We start from the raw sequence: 20,060 nt of genomic DNA, 5'->3' as shown, positions 1-20,060 counted from the left end.
CAGGATGCTTAAGGATCCATCCCCGACTTACGATGTCAGAATACGAGGCTCGATTCTCCGTGTTGGACACAGACGAAAGCTCTTAAACAAAATTTTATTTTGCCTGTAAAACATTAAATAAAATATTTTCCAGTAGTTCAAAAATTTGCCAGCTGTTTTTCATAAACTTTCCACAATTTCTTAGTTTCTCTTTCAATCAGATTTACCACACTTCTGTAGATTTTCTAACCAATCTCACAATTTAAACTTTTTAAATTTAAGGCATCGATTTTATTCTTGATTGTTTCGTTTGTACCTTCAGTAGGGCGATTAAGTTTGTTCTTCCCTGTACCTTTTATTTCTCTTTTTACTTAAATTTCTATGTTGTATTGCAAACAATGCATTTTTAAATTTTATCAGTTTTGTTCCATATCGGCATTACTTTTGCTGCATTTTTACATAAAAAAAACATAAAAAATTATTAATAATACTCTCTTCGATTTGAAATTACACAACATGTGAACTTGTAAATTACTTATATTGATAAGGAATATGAATCAATTTTTAATATAACTCAAATTCAACTGTTTAAATATTTTATTGAAATTTTTAAACTCAATATGACATTTCATATGGTTAACATGACAAACTAAAAGATAAGAATGGTATTAATAACGGCTTTAATTTATTGTCGAACTTAAGCATGTGTGTGCGTGTGGTCGTAATCAGCTTTATACACAATACGATCGTAAATTTTTATACAAGTTTTTGTAAAAAGGTAGGAAGACTGCTTACATATTTAAAATATTAGTGTGATGTACGTATACGACTTGCTAGGTTAGATTATGATCAAAACAAATTTAGAATGTGAGTAGTGTTAGTGCGTATTACCATAACTAATGTTGTTCGTAGAAAATGTTAACTAATCGTAGTAGTACTTATCTGTACAGTTACGTACTGTATGTGTTTGCGCATTTCGTTTACAATTTCATAATGACCAAGCTTCTTAATTGTTAAAAGCTGATTATGTAGTTAAGTAGTTAAAGGTTCTAAATATAAGCTACTTGTTCTGTTCTCGATAAAAGTTATGCCTCTAGGCATGCTTGGAAAGCTCATTATTTAACAACAGTGAAAATAAATAACATAGCTAAGAAAAGAACACTGTTGGACCTAAATGACAAACATGTTTCATAATATTATATTGCAATAACATATAAAGTATTAGGTAGTTTGATCAGAATTTTATTTAAATCAGCTGTTAGTGTTATGATGTGCATATGTCTATTTGTGTGTGTATGTATGTATATATATAAATGTATGTATATATGTTAAACATATCTGTTTTTTGTTACTGTTTCAATAAGTTCCGTTTGCTTTAAAGTGCTTTTACGTTTACTGGTTTAATGAATTAATTATTAAAAAAAAAAAAGAGCAGTGAATATGAGTGACAATCAACATAACTGAAAATGAATTTGATTTAAAACCAACAATATTTTGAATCTGAAAGAAGTACATGACTAGACAAATCAAAGTCAAAATGTTAATGTTAAAATTAAAGTGTGACACATTATACTTATAAATATTATTCATAATCAAAATGTGCCATTCTTTAATTTTAAAGAATGTTGAATTTAATGGTAGAGGTTATTGATGACAGTATGAATAATTCACAATCATTAGTTCAGTAGTGGAAAGAGTTAACGAAAGTTGTAATCACTGTTAGTGCAGAACATAAATACTGATATGAATAGTTGTAGTTTATATGCCTATGATTTATTGTGAAAAGAAAATTAACATGTTCAGATAAACTTATGCCTTTGAATGATAATAACATGTTATCATTGCAAATAAAGTTTATTGTAGTTATAATTTTTAAAGTGTTTTTATATCAAGTTCAAAAATATAATTCCTTGATTTATTAGTCTCATGACTTTGAAATTGAACATTCAAATGAATTAAGAATTTATCTCAGAATGGCTGTTATGAGTATTAACACTGTTAACCTGAAGATAACCTAGGAAGGTCAAAACATTGTTCTCTCCTTATCAATAACAGTGTTAATATTCATATCAGCTGTTCTGAGATACATTTTTATTTCAAGTGGGTTTCTCGTCATCAAGAATGTATATTTGTTTTGACTGATATATTCTATAACTTAAAGGGATTAGGATCTGGTGGAATATAATAGTTTGTCCAAAGTTGGTTGACAGTGGAGAAACTTGTTATGAGTGACAGTGGCTTTTGTCTCAAAGTGAAAGCAGAGCTAAGTTTAGCTCCAAGCTATAACAAATGGGAATGAGAGAGGATACATGGAATTTATTTTAAGTTTACTGATTTCTGTCTATTTAGCAAACTGTCATTTTGGCTTTCTTGCAAAACTTGTGCATCATTTTGTCCAATTGTTTTGATTTCATAAATTATATTGTTAACCAGCGCTTACCCTGGACTGAATTTTTTTGTAGCCAGGCTATTAGCCAAATGATTTTTTTGGTAGCCAATTTTAGCCAGTGTTTTAGCCAGATAGGTTTGATCCGTATCCAACCCTCCAGCCAGTCACATGTGATAAGACAGTCAACGAATAAACGACAACTAAGTTCTTATCATACATTTTATTTCAATGAATTTATCATTTATCAAATTTATTATAAAACAACAGTTTCACAGTTACAAAGTTCAATGTTTTTCACACACAAATCATTACAATAATGACATGGGAAGACGAGTCACTAAATTAAAAGTAACTGTTATTACATGCTGCTAAACAGGGGCCTCTCTAGACTTGCAAACCAGGGAGAAGTTTTGCTCTAATTTTACAAAATTATGGAAAAGTTTACAGTCAATAGCATTCTTTTCTTCTATAATATAATCTGTATAAGATGGCTTTTCCTTGAGCTTAAGAAGGGTGAGGTTTGGTCTGTTTTGGGAGACCACTTCTCCCAAGTCTCTCTAGTGAGAGCCCTGCTTAATAAAATATATATCATCACTCAAACATCACCAAACTAAACTTGACAAGTTTCAGTGACATTCATGCTGAAAATCTGAACACAAATTCATGACAAAATGAAAAAATATATACATGCCTTGAAGCATGTCATTTTGTTGTGCCTTACGACTCATTTACAGTTACAACTGGTGCCTTTGTTTTAATGATTACATTAGAATGCGTCTGTTCTTTTGTGTACTCCAGATCTTAAAGGCACGTTTAAAATCAAAATTTCCAGTGTTTGGACCATCTGTTGACAGACACATGATATTTTCCAGGTTTCTAGCACTCATCGAATTCCTCAGACACGTTTTAAAGGATAAAAAAATGAATTACCTCATGCATTGCAACATCTTTTTAATGTAATAACACTGCTAAAGTATTAGGAAATAAATTGACATGGGCATATTTTTTTTATTATATTTAATAATTTTATAAGTTTAACTATCCAAATAAGTCTCAACATTTACTCAGTCAATAAATACCTTTTGTTTTATGATGTTTGGTTAAGTTGTCTTTTTTCATTACTGCACAACCAGTTGTGAAAGTGTTTGAGTTTTGTACTTTAATGCACAATGTGCAAAACATTTGCTTTGTAGAGGCTTCATGTTTGAACCAGTTAAATTCATTCAACCATTTTTCTTGGAATGATCGTGAACTGTCAGTTTCAGATTTGGATTTTTCTGATGGAGGCATAAGACAACTTTCACTGTCTAAGGGACATTTGGCATGTGAAGAAGCTATTCTGAGATCTGATGAATTCGCTGCATATTGGCTCAATTTATAGAGAATCTTTCCACTAATTAACATTTTGTTTTTTACAAGTGCGTGTTTACTATGGTACTAATCCAGTAACCGCTTTTAATTAAACTTACTGGCCAAGCCATGAGCCATTAGATAATATAATTACAGGTGTGAAAGCCATCACAATCTTCGTGGTCGTCCTTTAATTATAGCGCCGCTAATCAACCACATATAAATGAGTTATTCGTGTCAACCCGTTAGGTCGCTGTTGATTGAACAATTTTTCACACGTTTGTCGATCCTGACTATGACCTTGCATGAATGCAGATGGGTTATTGATTTTTATCTGCTTACCGCATACTTGCATTAAAAAAAACGTCAATGTAGTGAACCAGTCTAGCATTTTGTAAACAATGTTTCGCTGGTATATTCGCCAATTACAATTTTTCTTTGCCAAAAAACAAAAATAATAGCCATTGGTAAATATGGCACGCAATAGCGTGAGCCCTGGTTAACCCTATCATTACTTGGATTCTTTTATCTGATAGCTTTCTAGCTAATGCATATTATCAAATTAAGATTAGCTTATGCTCACTATAAGAGTTTTATATTATGCTTTTGACAGTTCTTCTGTATAGTTTGTTTTATCATGTATTTTGTTATTTTTATTTCAAAATATTATGGTTACTGTTTTGAATTTCATTTTCAGAATGATTTTTTTCAGTGCATAATTTCAACATATATTTAACTGTGCACATTTCTAAGGAAAAATAGACAGTTCCATTTGCACTGTTGCTGCAGTGCATTCTTTCATTGACCTATTTGCAGAAACTAATTGTAGTACTATTTTTAATGGTATTCTGTTATGTTTAAAGTCCTTTTCACTTTAAAATAAATTGTCATATCATCATATTATTATACGATTTAACCTTATTAGACTTGTATTTTAATAGTAATAAATACAACCTAAAATTCTATTTGTCATAACAATAGCAGCAGCACGTTGTTTTGATAGCTCAAGCAGCTTATTAACCAAAACACCAGAACCTCATTGCTTAACAAAGTTAAGGTTATTCTCATCAAAATTATGTTTGTAATAATCAGTACTTCATAAAATCTCATAATTACATAGTCAAAGAAGATAAAAAAAATAATAACAGTTCTATATTTCAAAACTATGGTTGTGAATAATTTAAGTTTTTGTGAAATGTACAGATATATTTTTCTTAAAAACTGTGTAATTTTACTTATGATTTAAATCTTGCATTTAGTATAGTTAAAAGCCAGATGGACCAAATTCTTTTGTAAAACAACAGCAGTCTCACAACCAGCAACATCCAAGTCTTTAATATCACTGAGGTCTGATGTAGCAAACTTGTGGCATTAACCTAGTTTGAGTGAACTCTATTTCTGCTTTTCTATTCAATCCAGTCTCTTTTCTCTCTGCTGAACCAAACTGTTCACAACTAAAGAGATCATTTGTTTAACAAGCCTCTTAGGTGGCACCTTGTTGGATGCTTTTAAAAATTTAGGTACACTAAATCCATACCTTTACTTTTATTTACAATAGTAGTAACTTATTCAAGGAATAAAAAGATTGTTAAAGTAAGATATTTTCTACTATTTAAATCATGTTGACTATAGAAAAAACAAAACAAAAACTTCAAACTTTGCAAAAGATCCTTGAACAGATTTTATTAAAAATCTGACCCAACACTAATTTAAGACTTTTGACATACAATTGACAAGTGCTGAACTGAAACATCTCTTTATTATTTGAGGGAACTATTAAGTTTTTGTGAATTAGTAGAATGACAATTTTTGAACACTTGTACTTGCAAAATATTATCAGTGATTATTATTTGTTCAAGAATTCATACTTACCTTGGCTCTCTTTGCAACAAGCCATGAGTCATAGGCCATGTCATCATGTTTGTTGACTTGTATTTAAAATTTTTTCAGTCTACTATTTTATGAATATATCTCAGTAAGCTGGGAATCCAATTATTAGATTATAATTCAAACTTTAATTTCTTAATCTAAAATTAGAATATAAAATAAGAACCTCATATCTTTTCTGTTTGTCAAGATATGCTTATGCACTGAATCAAGCACAATAGCCCTGCTCATCTCTTTCTGTTTTTGGAAACAGTCCCTTATATACACTTATTCAATATATGACATGCAAATAACCATTTGAAAGCTCAAAACTGTTCACCTAGTTGATTTCTCAGCCACTTTAAAGTGCAAGAAACCAACCTTATGTTTTTCAAACTCGGATTTTAAGCATGTATGTTGCATTTTTAACCTGCTCAAAATTACATACTTTATTGACAAAATACAGCTTAGTTACCAAGCTTGATAAATTATAGTAGAATTATTTGATATCAGTATAGTTTTTTTTATTATTATTTCAGAAGTATATATAACCCCCCCAAAAAAAAATTATTTCATTTCACATTCTCTACATGCAAAATTAGAAGAGGCTAAGCAACTTATGGCAAGCAGCAAACGAGTACAAAGGTTGTCATAACTCAAAGATATAATTGTTTGCTATACTTATTTAGTGTTCTATGTTGTAAGAAAACTTTAAAAATTCTTGTGAATAGTAGTAATCTATTTAAATATAAAATTCTTAATAACTGAAATGTGAAATCAAGAAAAAAATGTGAATGTATTTTACCAAATACCACTCCACTGAAGCACAGTCAAGACAGGTCTCTTTGTAAAGACTAAAACCAGTAAAAGTCAGTTTTATAGTATTGGCTACAGTAACATGAGTACATGTGCACCACATTAGTCCAATTTCTGTAATGTTAGCAAGGCACGACTGGAAGGTCAATGTAGTAAAAACACTAAATATACATAAATGTCCAGTGTTATGAGATTCGAGCTATTTAGACTAAACGTTGTTTTTATATTATATGTACTTTTCTGGAACAAAAAAAAAAGCATAATTTTTATTTCCTAATTTTCTGTGATGGCTTATGAGATGGGTCAAGTTTAGTCCCCATGTAGTTAGGGTAGAGAAAATAGCAGACAAAATATAAAGTTTTACTGAAAAAAACATTTGAAATATATTTAGGAGGTTTCAAAGATTACACAAATAATATGAGATCTTTGGGACAAAGGATAGTTTTTTTATAATAAAAAAGAGAATCACTTTACTTTGGGACTAGTAAAGAGACATTCTCTATTTTTGGAAATTAATTTTTATTAAAGTTAATTTATTTAAAAAAATTTGTGTGTGTGTGTGTGTGTGTGTATATAAAAGACTTGTGATCATCACTAAAAGTCTGCTAAATCTTGTGAAGGTACACTTGTATCAAAAATTATAAATACTTGACTCATATGTTATACCAAGCCTGTCACAAAATGGTTAATTAAGAGCTTGAAACAGATCTTTTTGATTTGTAAAGATCATTCTGTAGCTCCCTAACAAAAGATTATGTACAGGGGATGGTTAAAATACCTCTAAATGAATATTTGAATGTTTAAATTCTCTATACATCTATAGGGTAATATAAATTAAAAAAATGTAATTTCCTTTCTCTTCCAGAAGATTTTTATTGTTCAAATATAGTACTTACTTTTTTTTAATATATTAAATATTACACCTGTCATTATTTTTGGAATTCTTCTTTTATTTTGCAACACTGTACATAGTGGTTATGGCTGAATCACTTATGCCACTGATAGCAATGTGAACTAAGAGCTTAAAGATTAGTGTGCAGTGAAAATGACGATACTTGGAAAGACAGTAATGGGGAAAAGCAACAGTTTTTTTTTTAATTGAAAAAGTTACAGAAAAGCTGCAACCTGTGTTGTCATTGTATTAAATGTAATTATGTAGTTTTCCTATATAGGATATTTTATTGGTGTTATGGTCATAATAGGTTCACCAGTAGCTATTTCAGAAAGTAGAAATAGTCAGAGATGTCTTAAGAAAGACTTAATAATTGAGCAATAATATTGCAATGAAAACATTAAGTAAACAAATAATGGTATAAAACGTCCTGTACTTTTACTATTATATGTATTCCAAATGATAGTTCTTTGCATGTTGTTTTTACTGACTGTTGCTAAGATACGTTACAATGTGCATACAACACAGGGCATTGTACAGAATAAGATTCAAAGAAGCAAAGAATGTGCAGATAAGACTATAATGCTCATAACATTTTTTCATTTATATAGAAAAATATTAATGACAGTTACAGACAAGGCTAACTAAAATATGAGTATTCACCTGGAATTATGTAATTTGTTTTAATGTTGTTTTTGAACCTCAATATGTGTAAGTCTGTTATTTGTAATACCTTCATTTGTTTCATCTGTTCTGCAGGTCTAAAGTTATGATTTCTTATCTTTAAATCCTTAGATTTTTAAAAATCCACCTGATCCATAAATTTTGATTATCTTTGCTTTTTAAGAGAAAATAATTTTCAATCTATTGTACAACCAGTTCATCTATAGAATTACCTTATAGTAGTAAACTTCTTCTGAATCCTCTCCAACAGCTGTGTTAGTCCTAAACATTACAATAAATAGTATTTATGAAATTAAATTTCAAGAAGTAGTGGAGTATAACTTTTTAAGTAAAGGGCATGTAAAAGCCTAGTTGTGTTTGTTCATTTTAGCACAGTAGGGTTTTTATGAGTGGTGTGCTAGTTTAATAATCTATGCACATATAGTGAGACTTTGTTGTGGTCAGTTAAGATATTTACATGACTTTTGTGAATGCAAGTTGTCGATGTAATACCATGCTATTTTACTCTTGAAGTGTTTGCTCACATAGCTTTCTTGGTATAGTGCTGCCCTCTGTATGCAGATGTTTTCATTTACCATCAGCCATGAGGCTCCTACCTAGAACCTAACTTGTGTTTCCACATATTACTTTGTAAAAAATGAGCATGTGACAACCATCCACCAATAGGAGTGCAACACATTTTTTTTCATGCATGAGCTTTATTGAAATTCCTGATTTTTTCTTGTAGCTTTATTTAATGAAACCAAACACGTTGTTGTTGAAAATTTATGCTTGAACTTCAGTTTTACTTTTACAATTAACTTTTAATATTATTTTGAACCTGTAGGTTTATTAGGTCCTTTTTATTTTACGTAATGAAATCTTAAGTTACTGTCACTTCCACTTTGTTCAGTGTAGGACATCAAAATATTATTCATACTGAACAAACAAAAACTGTCTTCAGGATCCTTTTTGTCTTTCAAGAAGATGACAGCCATTGTTTGATGGGAGATGGAGATTGTTTCCCTTCTTCAGATTTGGAGTCTAGATCCTCTGTTTTCTTTTCACTTTTCTCAGGCCCAAATTTTCCACCTTTATCTTATCCAAAGAAATCCATTATTCTCCCAAGAGAATTTTGGCAGATACTCATTCCCTTTTGTTCTTTATTTGGGGTGATCATTTTCCTCTTTCTGAAACTGAAACAAATATTCCTTTATCTATGAATCCACTTCATGATGATGAGGATTTTGATGGCCTTTTTCCACTTTCTGCCTTTACTACTACATCTTCCTCTACTACAGTTGATCTCCCTTGGCATTTCTCTTCTTTCTTGCATATTATTTCTCATATACATTAAATATTTTCTGTTATATTATTCTTTGTCTTCTCTTCTTCATTCAACCCCTTTTTCTAACTATTAAGTTTGTCTTCCTCCAGATATCCGAGTCCTTGCTGAACAATTTTTATCTCAAGTTAGTTTTGATGCTAGTATGCCTCATCCATCCCCATGCCTAGTTTACAAATATTCCTTAACTTATTATTAAGTTGAATTCCCATTCCAGGACATCCAAAATCTTGAATTTCTTCTTCAGACTTGGAGTGTATATTTTCTTTTTACTTTACTCAGGCCAAAAATTCTTATTTTCATCTTATCCAAAGCAGTTCATTATGCTATGTAACACAAATTTTGTTCCTGGATGATATGTGTTATTTCTTAATTGCTTATATTGTAAAAGAACAGAAAATAGCCATTATTTCCTTCAAACTTTGCTTTTGACCTGGATAATGAAATTTAGATATCAACCTATTTTCTATGTAAAAACAGACAAAATTGCAAATTCTCATTTACATAAGGTCTGAATAAAACAACATATGAATCAAGATTTACATGTATTTATACTAAAGATATACAAAAATGTTTAGAAGTGAGTAGTTTTTGAGATTTGCAACTGTAATGTAAATCACTTTCATGTATCAGCCCCCAAATATAGTCTCTCATCATGTTTTTGTTATACACTCCTTGGTAGCATCATTCAAAGTCCAGTATATCTTGGCAGAAGCACTCACATTGCTCCTCTGAGTATGCTCCCATATTTTCCTTGAATTTATCAAGATGAGCATCAAGAATTTGAACTTTCAGGGACATCCTCTAGCCCATTTAGCCATAGTTCTTCACCAGAGCCTCAACCAGTTTCATATAATTTTCGACCTGTTATTGCCCAAGAAGCCCTGAACCACTGTGACAAAGCTGCCTCAAGCTTTTTTTTTCTTCCTACTGAGCTTGGGGAATTCCATGCATTTCAGGTTTTTCTTTATTTGTGGTCCAACAAAGACACTAGCTTTGATCTTTGACTCGGACAGCTTAGGGAAGAAGTCTCGAATGTACTTGAAGGCTGCAGACTTCTTATCAAGAACTGTGACAAATTGTTTCATAAGACCCAGTTTTATGTGCAATGGTTGGAACAATGCCTTCTGGAGGTCCACTAGTAGCTCACACTTGACATTTTGCCTTCCCACAGAGAACTCAGTACATTGTGGCCACTGCTTCCTATTGTAGTGCACTACAGCATCCCTGCTGTCCCTAAGGCAAAGACAACAGGGAAACTTGGTAAAGCCTACTTGGAGACCCATCAGGAATGCCACCATTTTGAAGTCTATGATAACCTCCCAGCCATACTCATCATACTTCAAGGCTTCCAGCAAGGTCTTGACACTATTGTATTCCTCTTTGAGGTGCATCGAATGAGCCAGGGGAAGAGACAGATACTTATTCCCATTATGGAGCAGTACAACGTAAAGGCTTCTGGATGAACTATCAATGAAGAGGTACCACTTGTTTGGGTTACAGGCAATTTCGATTGCCTTGCACAGACCAGATACACTGTGGCAGAAGCAAAGCCCATCTTGACGAGTGAAGAAGCTTAAAAAAATATCGGTGACACTTCCTCTGACTTGCAACTTGCACACTTTCATCTAACAAATTCCACTCCTTGAGCCTAGATGTCAAAAGCTTGGCATTTAACTTTGTTAGACCAAGATCTCTGATCAAGGCATTGAGGTCTCTTTGGTTGGGGTAGTATGGATTTCTCTCACCAGCTACACTTCTGAAATTGTAATCTGGATTGTCAGTGTCTACATCCTCTTCTGATTTGCTGTCCTCTTCTCAGGATGGCTGCTTTCTCTCTGGAGGAGTGGGTACAGGAAGCTCAGGGCAGTGTGGCACTTGAGCGATGGAAGGTCTGGATACATGGTAGCAGATGCATTCTTGCTAGCCTGACATTTGGAATGGTCCACCATGCAGAAGTAGCAATTGCTTGAGTGGTCAGTGGGTTCACGCCAAGTTCTTGGAATAGCGAACTTCATGGATCTCTTTTCTTCTTTGTACCTTCCTGCAAAAGAGCAAAATAAAATTGTTATTATGAAGAATAAATTTATTTCATCTGAAACTAATGTATAAGAGGTTCATGCAAAATATTTTATATGGGATATTTTTTATACTATTGGAAATAAAAAAAAGTAAAGTAAAAGATATTTAAATTTTAAAAAGTCAAATTTTTATAATATGAAATCTTACTGTTCAAGCAAGTAAATATTGCCCATCTTACCTTCTATAATTTTTTGCAGTGCTTGCAGGTAAAATGAGGTGCTCAGGGTTTGCCTTGATCCCCGACAGGCATGCTAAAATATGCCATGTAGGCATCATACATTTTAGCAGATGTTGTCACAGAGTATTTTTTAGCTCTCATCTTGATAAACTGGCCACATACATAGCAGAATGCGTCTGGAGAATGCTTGCAGCTTTTTGATGCCATCTTTGATTAAACCAGATAGGTCTATGTGTTCACTAAGGCAGCCAGAACTAAACTGAAGTGGTGAGCCCCTGTATATGTATATATATTACTATGGAAAGTTCTAGTAAAGTCTAAGAGGTTCTTAAATTTTTGTAAGTTCTACAACATTCTTGAAAATTCTTTATCAGCTACTCAGCACTGAATCTTCCTTGAATGTTCTGGAAAATGGGTAAATTTGAAAATTCTTTACCCAGGTTACAAAAGCAAAGTTTCTAGAGAAAAATAGGTCTTTTTCATTTACTTTAAGCATAAGTAATTGGGAAATAACACTTTCTGCCCAGGAACAAGAAAAAGTAAAAATTTTGTTACATAGTGTTATTCTCCTGAAGGACTTTCAGCAGACACTCATTCCATTATATTTTTTGTTTGGGAACATTCATTTTCTTTAGTTTTATTTCTTCTTACTTAGTTGCTTTTGTTATTTTGATCTGTTAGAGAGGAATACTTTTTTTACTTTGGTGTATTGTTTCTTCCTCTTATCTCACAGACCTTTGTTTGGCTACTTTTCCTTTGCCATAATGTTTTTGATGAAGTTCTTAATTCTCTGAAGTTGAGGCCATACACCAACATTTTTTCCCATCTCTCAAGCTCTTCTTTCATCTGTCCCTTTCTCATCTCTTTCTGTCCTCTCCTCTTTTATTGTGGATGCCTGTATGTGGTGAAGGGACCTCCCAGAAAAGGTTCTGTCTTTTCAGTTTACCTTCTTTGGGGTCTGAACATCCATCTACATGTTTCTCTTGCATGGTGGACCATGAAGGAGAGGAGAAGATCCTAATGGTTAAGGGGTCCAACCCCAATATACCATTTTGGCTTTAAATTTCACCCCCCCAGGGTCAGTCAGCTAGTCCTGTTGGACTAGGGTCAATTGAGTACCAGTGCTGGGTGTTCTCAATAGGTGTTGTGAACATTATGTCTGATGCTGGTCTTTGGGTATAGTGCTCAAGAAACCTGGCACCACTGTAGCGTCCTTTTTTGGCCTTGTAATGTATTCCCTTGTAGGGCTCCATGGTGGATGGGGTCATTGGACACTTAATCTTTCTTCTTTCATTATGGATTCCCTACATTCAAATAAAAATAATATAAAACAATCATCAGTAAATGACCATGTCTTTAATACTGGACAGCAGTTTCCACCTTCTTCTACACCTGTATATCATTTTCTCAAACTACGCTTTTTGTCAGACAAACCTTTTGGGCAAATGTCTCCCTTTTTAATTCAGATGGAATTAGAGAGGCTTGCTGGCTCTCCCCAGTCAGTCAAGTAGCTATGTTCTGGGGACATTATGGTGGAAACATCTACCCCAAAACACAGTGAATTTCTCAAGCATTCGAAGGCCATTGGAGATATACCTGTTGAGGTTACTTCACATGCTACTTTGAATTGCTCATGAGGAGTTACTGTTAAAAGGGATTTATAAAACATCTCCAAGTCAGAAAACCTTCCTGGTTTCTCTACCCAAGGAATTTCTGCAGTTGGGCATATTTCCACGTATAGGGACAGAATTATACTGCCTACCAATGTTTTAATTTTGACATTTACATCACCACATCCACTTTTTGCTGTCATGGCAGGTTATGTGAACTGTAAGGTCTGACCATGAATTTTTAACCCTCTCAGATGTTTCCAGTGTCACCGGTTTGGTCACTTAAAGGCATTATGCCATAGTTCTTTGATGTGTGCTTGTTGTGGTGGCATAGACTATGATGCTTACAAATGTGAACTGGACCATCACTGTGCTAATTGCAGTGACTCTCGCCTCTCTTACTTTCATTCTTACCCTAGATGAGTTGAGGAGAAAGAGGTGCAGCATTTAAAAACAATTAACAACATTTCTTACCCTGAGGCTTAGAAATTTTTGTCCCCAACTCCATTTTTGGACATATACTGTTGCACTGCATTACACTGATACTAGATCTTTTGATGCTTTTAACAGTGCTGTTCTCAAACTATGTAAGGAGTCTTTTTGCCCTCTATGATTAAGTGAGACGACAAGAAAACATGTTTTTCTGTTTCTGTGCTCGTCATCCCTTCCAGTGACTGCCTGTGTCCATTTCCTCTGGCCTTGGCTTTTGGCATCTGCTCATGTCCACCTTTGGCCCCTGAGACATTTGATAATTATTTGTTCACACCTTCAGTCACTGGAATCTCATTCTAGTGACAGATAACTGGTCATTCAAACCAGGGCAGAACCCATGGAGGCAAACAGTCTGGTCATAAACCAAAGGGTTCTTCACTCAGTTCTACTCCAACAGAATAAAAATGACCACTTTAATACTCTTGAGATTATTGCTCTAATCTAGATGACATTAAGGCCTTGATTGATTTTTATCATCCTGTGTGGCTTTCTTTATAAGAAACATTTCTGAAACCTGCCAATACAGTTTCCTTTTGGCAGGTTATTTTATACAGGAATTACAGGTTTTATATTGCGCAAGTATGAAGAAGGATGGCATTGCTAGTTGACTGATTTTATTGTCCAGGCAGCTGACCATTCTATTCCAAAGATCTCGACATGTTTTCCATGGTTTCCTCATCCATGGTGGAGTCCTGTCTGCCAGGAGAAAAAGAAGGCTCAAATACAGACCTGGGATACCTTTCACAGGTATCCCACTCCTTTGAACTCCATTTTTCCTTAGTGGATCTGTGCCATTGTACAGCAGGTTAGATATAGCCAAAGGGAATATTGGTTTAAGTTCACAACTGGTCTCCTCGGTGTGGATTCCTGTATGTGGTGAGGGGACCTCCCAGGGAAGGTTCTGTTCTATCTGGTTACCTTCTCTGGGATCTAAACATCCACCCACGTGTTTGCCATGCGTGGCGACCCGTGAAGGGGAGGAGAGGATCCTGGTGGTTGAGGGGTCCAACCCTAACACACCACTTTGGCCTCGAATTCCTGTAGATGGGCGGCCTTTGGGTGGCCCCCCTTGGGTCAATCGGCTGGTCCACTTGGGCTAGAGTCAACCAAGTACCAGTGTTGGAAGTTCTTAACTGGTGTTGTGGACATTGTGCCTGATGCTGGTGTTTGGGTATAGTGCTCACAAAACCCTGGCGTTGCTGCATTGTCCTTGCATGACTTTGTAGTGCGTCCCCTTGTAGGGCTCCATGGTGGGTGGGGTCAGTGGGTACCGACATTTTTTATTTTCCTATGGATCCTCCAAAAAAATTTAAATAAAATTGTAAAAAAACAGTCAATGGGTAAGCGACCACGTCTTGAATACTCAGAACAGCAATCTTCAACATCAGTAACACACGTACCTCATTTTCTTGTATTACATTCTCTTTCAGAAAAACCTTCAGGGCAAATGTCCCCTTTTTCTATTCAAAAGGGACTAGAGGCACTTGCTGGCCCTCCAAAGTCAGTAAAGAAACTTCGATCTGGTGACATATTGGTTGAAACATCCACATCCCAACACAGTGAACTTCTCTTGAATTCAAAGGCAATTGGGGATATACCTATTGAGGTTACACCCCATGCTACCTTGAATTCTTCACGAGGAGTTATTGTTGAAGGGATTTGAAGAATGTTCCCGAGTCAGAGATTCTCACTGGTCTCTCCACTCAAGGAGTTTCTGCAGTGAGGCATATCTCCACTCGCAAAGATGGAGTTACATTGCCAACAAATACCCTTGTTTTTACATTTACTTCACCACGTGCACCTGCCACCATCAAGGCAGGTTATCTCATTTGCAGGGTTCGACCATACATACCAAACCCTCTTCGATGTTTCCAATGTCAGAGATTCGGCCACTCACAGACATCTTGTCGTGGTTCCCTGACATGTGCTCATTGTGGAGGCAAGGACCACGATGCCTATGCCTGTGACATGAACCCACATTGCTTAAACTGCAATGGTTCTCACCCCTCTTACTTTCATTCTTGCCCAAAATGGTTGAAGGAAAAAAGAGGTGCAGCGTTTGAAAACAACACATAACATTAGTTATCCTGAGGCTTGGAAATTGCTGTCCACAACTCCATCTCAGACATATGCTGCTGCACTTCATTCCACAACTACAGTGGGAGTGCAGACAGATCTCTCTGTGCCTCCAAGAGAATCGTTTTCGAAACAAATGAAAAGCCTTTTGACCTCCGTGGTTAAAAAGGTGGATGAATCGACTTCCACACCCATCTCTGTTCCTCCCATACCTTCCAACAAACCTCAAGATCCACATCCTTCAGTTTCAAATACATTTCTTCTGATACATCTTTTTCTCCCACCACAAGAGACAAAACAATTATTCGTTCTCGTCCTCAGTCACTGGAATCCCCTTCCAATAACAAAGACCTGCCTAATCGACCCAGGGCAGGATCCATGGAGGTTGATAGACCTCCTCCTACTAAGGACAGTAAGGAAAAAAGACGTGGCCGTAAATAGAAGGGTTCTCCAGCCACTTCGCCTACCCATCATTAAAAATGGCCACCTTGATACAATGGAACTGTCGAGGTTTACGTTCTAATCTGGATGATATCAAAATGCTGATTGCTTCCTACCATCCTGTTTGTCTTTCTTTACAAGAAACATTTCTCAAAACTGCTGATACTGTCTCCATTCGGCAGTTTTCTCTGTACAGAAATGACAGGTTGTGTGGTGGTCTAGTACATGGAGGGGTGGCACTGTTGGTTGATCAACACGTGCCCACCCTGTCTTTGTCAGTCAACACACCCTTGGAGGCTGTAGCCATCCATGTTTCCTTGGGTCATACCATCACTGTTTGTTCTCTGTACCTGTCCCCTGGAGAGACATATGATCAATCAGATCTTGATGCTCTCGTTGAACAGTTGCCATCTCCATTTCTAATCCTAGGGAATTTTAATGGACATCATCCCCTCTGGGGGAAGTGCTATTATTGATGGGAGGGGCCGATCTATAGAGCGGATGCTCTCTGATCACAATCTTTCTCTTCTTAATACTGGTTGTTCCACTTACTTTCATGCACCTAGTCAGTCCTTTACCGCTATTGATCTCTCAGTTTGCTCCCCTTCATTATTCTCCCATTTTTCATGGAGGGTTGACAGTAATCCACTAGGCAGTGATCATTTTCCGATCCTTTTGAGAGAGACTGGCCGTGGTTGATGCCACCCTACCCACGTGCCCCGGTGGAAGCTGGATCAGGCAGACTGGTCCACTTTCACTACTCTTGCAGAACTTGATCCTGCCATCGTAAATCAGCCATCAATAGACGACTGTGTAGCAGCGGTTACTGACTGTATTACACATGCAGCTGCTCAGTGTATTCCTAAAATCTCGACACGTTTTCCACGATATCCTCATCCGTGGTGGAATCCTGCTTGCCACTTAGCACGGAAGGCTCAAAAGCGGGCCTGGGATACTTTTCGTAGATATCCCACACTTTCAAACCGGGGTTGCTTTCCAACGGGCCCATGCACATGCTAGGTGGGTAAGATGTCAAAGCCAGAAGGAATCTTGGATTAAGTTCACAACCAGCATATCTTCTACCACCAGTTCCAAGATCATATGGGACAGGATTCAAAAGGTTAATGGGCACTACAATTCTATCCCCCTCTCGATCTTACTCTCTGATGGTTAGGAGGTGACTGATGTTCGGAACATCGCTAACACTCTAGGTGAAAGCTTTTGCCGGGTATCTAGCACTTCTGCTTGTTCCTCCACCGTTCTGGCCATCAAGACTCGGGCAGAGCGATCACCTTTTTCCTTTCGAACTCACTGTTTCTTTGACTATAATTGTCCCTTTACCCTGGTGGAACTAAAAATGGCCCTTCATCGGTCTGCCAGTACGTCTGTTGGACCTGATGATATTCATTATGACATGTTGCACCATCTATCTCCTGCTTCTCTTGATGTCCTTCTGATTGTTTTCAACCAGATCTGGCAGAAGAATGTTTTTCCTGATGCCTGGTGCCAGGCTATTATTTTACCTTTCTCTAAGCCAGGGAAAGATCCCAAGATTCCTTCAAACTACTGTCCAGTTGCTTTGACGAGCTGGCTATGTAAGACATTAGAAAGGATGGATAATGCTTGTCTTGTTTGGTTCCTTGAATCAAACAACCTCCTCTCGCCCACCCAGTGTGGGTTCTGTCGACAGCACCCCACCACAGACCACCTAATTCGTCTTGAAACATCTATCAGAGAAGCCTTTCTCAACCGCCAACATCTTGTATCAATATTCTTTGACATAGAGAAGGCTTACGACACAACATGGAGGTATGGCGTTTTGCGAGACTTCCATACATATGGGTTACGTGGCCATCTACCCATGTTTATTAAAAAATTTTTAATGGACAGGAGATTCCAAGTTCATGTGGGTTCGACACTTTCCCCTTCTTTTGTACAGGGACTTGGAGTCCCTCAAGGCTGTGTATTGAGTGTTACACTCTTCAGTATAAAGATAAATGCCATCACTGAACAACTCCCTCTCACTGTTGCGAATGGGCTGTATGTCGACGACTTTTACATCTCATGTCGGTCGTCAAACATGAGATATATTGAGCGGCAACTACAAACCGCCCTCAATTGTGTACGGAAGTGGACTCTTGCAAATGGCTTTAATTTCTCTCTCTCCAAAACTGTATGCATGCACTTTTGCCATCGACAGGGTATTCACCCTGATCCTGAACTTCATATCGGTGAAGTTTTGCTGCCAGTGGTCCTGGAGACCAAGATCTTGGGGCTTATCTTTGATCGTAAACTGACCTTTATACCACACTTAAAGCAGCTTCGGGTCAAATGCACAAGAGCACTGAACATCCTCCGTGTTCTCTCTTCTACCAGTTGGGGGGCAGATCGCTGTTCAATGTTAAAGGTATATCGTGCTCTTATTAGATTGAAACTCGATTATGGATCAATGGTCTATGGTTCTGTCAGACCCTCGGCCTTAAAGATGCTGAACCCCATTCATCACCAAGGACTTCGACTCTGCACTGGGGCTTTCCGTACCTCTCCAGTTCAAAGTATATACATTGAATCTCATGAACCTGAGATTGCAACGTTTGCAACTATATTTACAATATACTTCGAAACTTCATTCCTTACCAAAGCATCCCACCTGGAAATGTGTTTTCCTTCCTCGGTGGGCAGTACTTTTTCAGAACAGACGATCTGTCATTGCTCGTTTAGCCTTCGTGATCCGGCGCAATTGGATGAATTGGGTCTGTCCTTGGATAACATTGCAGATTCCACAGGTCGGCCCATCCCACCATGGCTTATTACAGCCCCCAAATGTGACCTTTCTTTCAGTCACCTAAAAAAGGCAGATACTCCAGATTGGAAGTACCGTCTTTTATTCAATGAATATCTTTCAAACAATCATTCAGTTCCCATTTATACAGATGGTTCCAAATCAGGTAATTCAGTGGGCTCTGCTATGGTTTGCTATGGGTCAGTAGTTGCACGCAGAATCCCTTCTACAGCTTCTGTGTTCACTGCTGAACTGTATGCCATATCTCTTGCCCTGGATCATATTGCAGCTGGGCAGTACTCCAAGTGCACTATTTATACTGATTCGCTTAGTTCTATACTTGCCTTGGAATCGCTACACATTAGCTCACACCCTATTCTCGCTGATATTTGAAACCGACTGGCCCATTTCTCATTAGCAGCTACTTCAATCCAGGTTTTCTGGATACCAGGCCATGTTGGTATTCGCGGGAACGAGCTTGCAGACATGGCAGCTAAATATGTCTGCTTCAGCACCATCACTCCTATGCCTATTCCGTACATGGACTATGGTGTTGTCTTCAAGGCTCGGCTCCGTGCCAGCTGGCAGTCCATTTGGAGTGAGCAACGCGACAACAAACTTTTTCAAATCAAACCCAAAATTGGACTTTGGCCATCTAGCTTCCGTAAAGTTCGGAAGGAGGAAGTTGTTCTCACTAAGCTACGCGTTGGTCACAGTTTTTTAACTCATCATTTTTTTTTATCTGGAACTGATGCACCAATGTGTAGTTTGTGTATCACTATCACTCAAATCACTATCAGCCACGTTTTACTTTCTTGCCATCGTTACAATTCTCAATGACGGCAATATTTTAAACATATTTTTCCCAGGGTCAGTCTCTAACATTGGACAGTTATTGGTGATGGTGACTCTGTCCACCTTGATAATGTTTTTAATTTTTTAATGGCCATTAATCTTTTTAATCTCATTTAAGTGTTGCATATTTATTCATTACACCTTTTTAATTGTGGTTCCTTTTTTACAGTTTTAATCACTCTCATTCAATTTGACATTGGACAATGGCCAGAACATTAAATAACTCGACACCAGGACTGGAAAG

The 20,060-nt window shown here is 36.4% G+C and overlaps 1 protein-coding gene across 6 annotated transcripts in view; it reads left to right on the top strand.

Annotated features, from left to right (window-relative positions):
* Positions 1-475: 475 nt before the first annotated feature.
* The window catches only part of LOC143229108 (uncharacterized protein C2orf42), a 100,964-nt gene continuing 81,379 nt past the window's right edge, over positions 476-20,060 (top strand). For 2 of the 6 annotated variants that reach the window (XM_076460948.1, XM_076460954.1), the window contains exon 1: positions 476-757. In XM_076460948.1, coding sequence (XP_076317063.1) covers positions 683-757 — 75 coding nt within the window. In that variant the 5' untranslated portion in view covers positions 476-682. Of the gene's footprint in view, positions 847-20,060 lie in introns of all 6 variants that reach the window. The other 4 variants (XM_076460953.1, XM_076460949.1, XM_076460950.1 and 1 more) reach the window with 4 other exon arrangements.

The sequence above is a fragment of the Tachypleus tridentatus genome, chromosome 10 (assembly GCF_004210375.1).
Source record: "Tachypleus tridentatus isolate NWPU-2018 chromosome 10, ASM421037v1, whole genome shotgun sequence".
Classification (NCBI taxonomy): domain Eukaryota; kingdom Metazoa; phylum Arthropoda; class Merostomata; order Xiphosura; family Limulidae; genus Tachypleus; species Tachypleus tridentatus.
The sequence above is the reverse complement of the archived record's forward strand: the minus strand, read 5'-3'. Positions and strand labels throughout refer to the sequence as shown.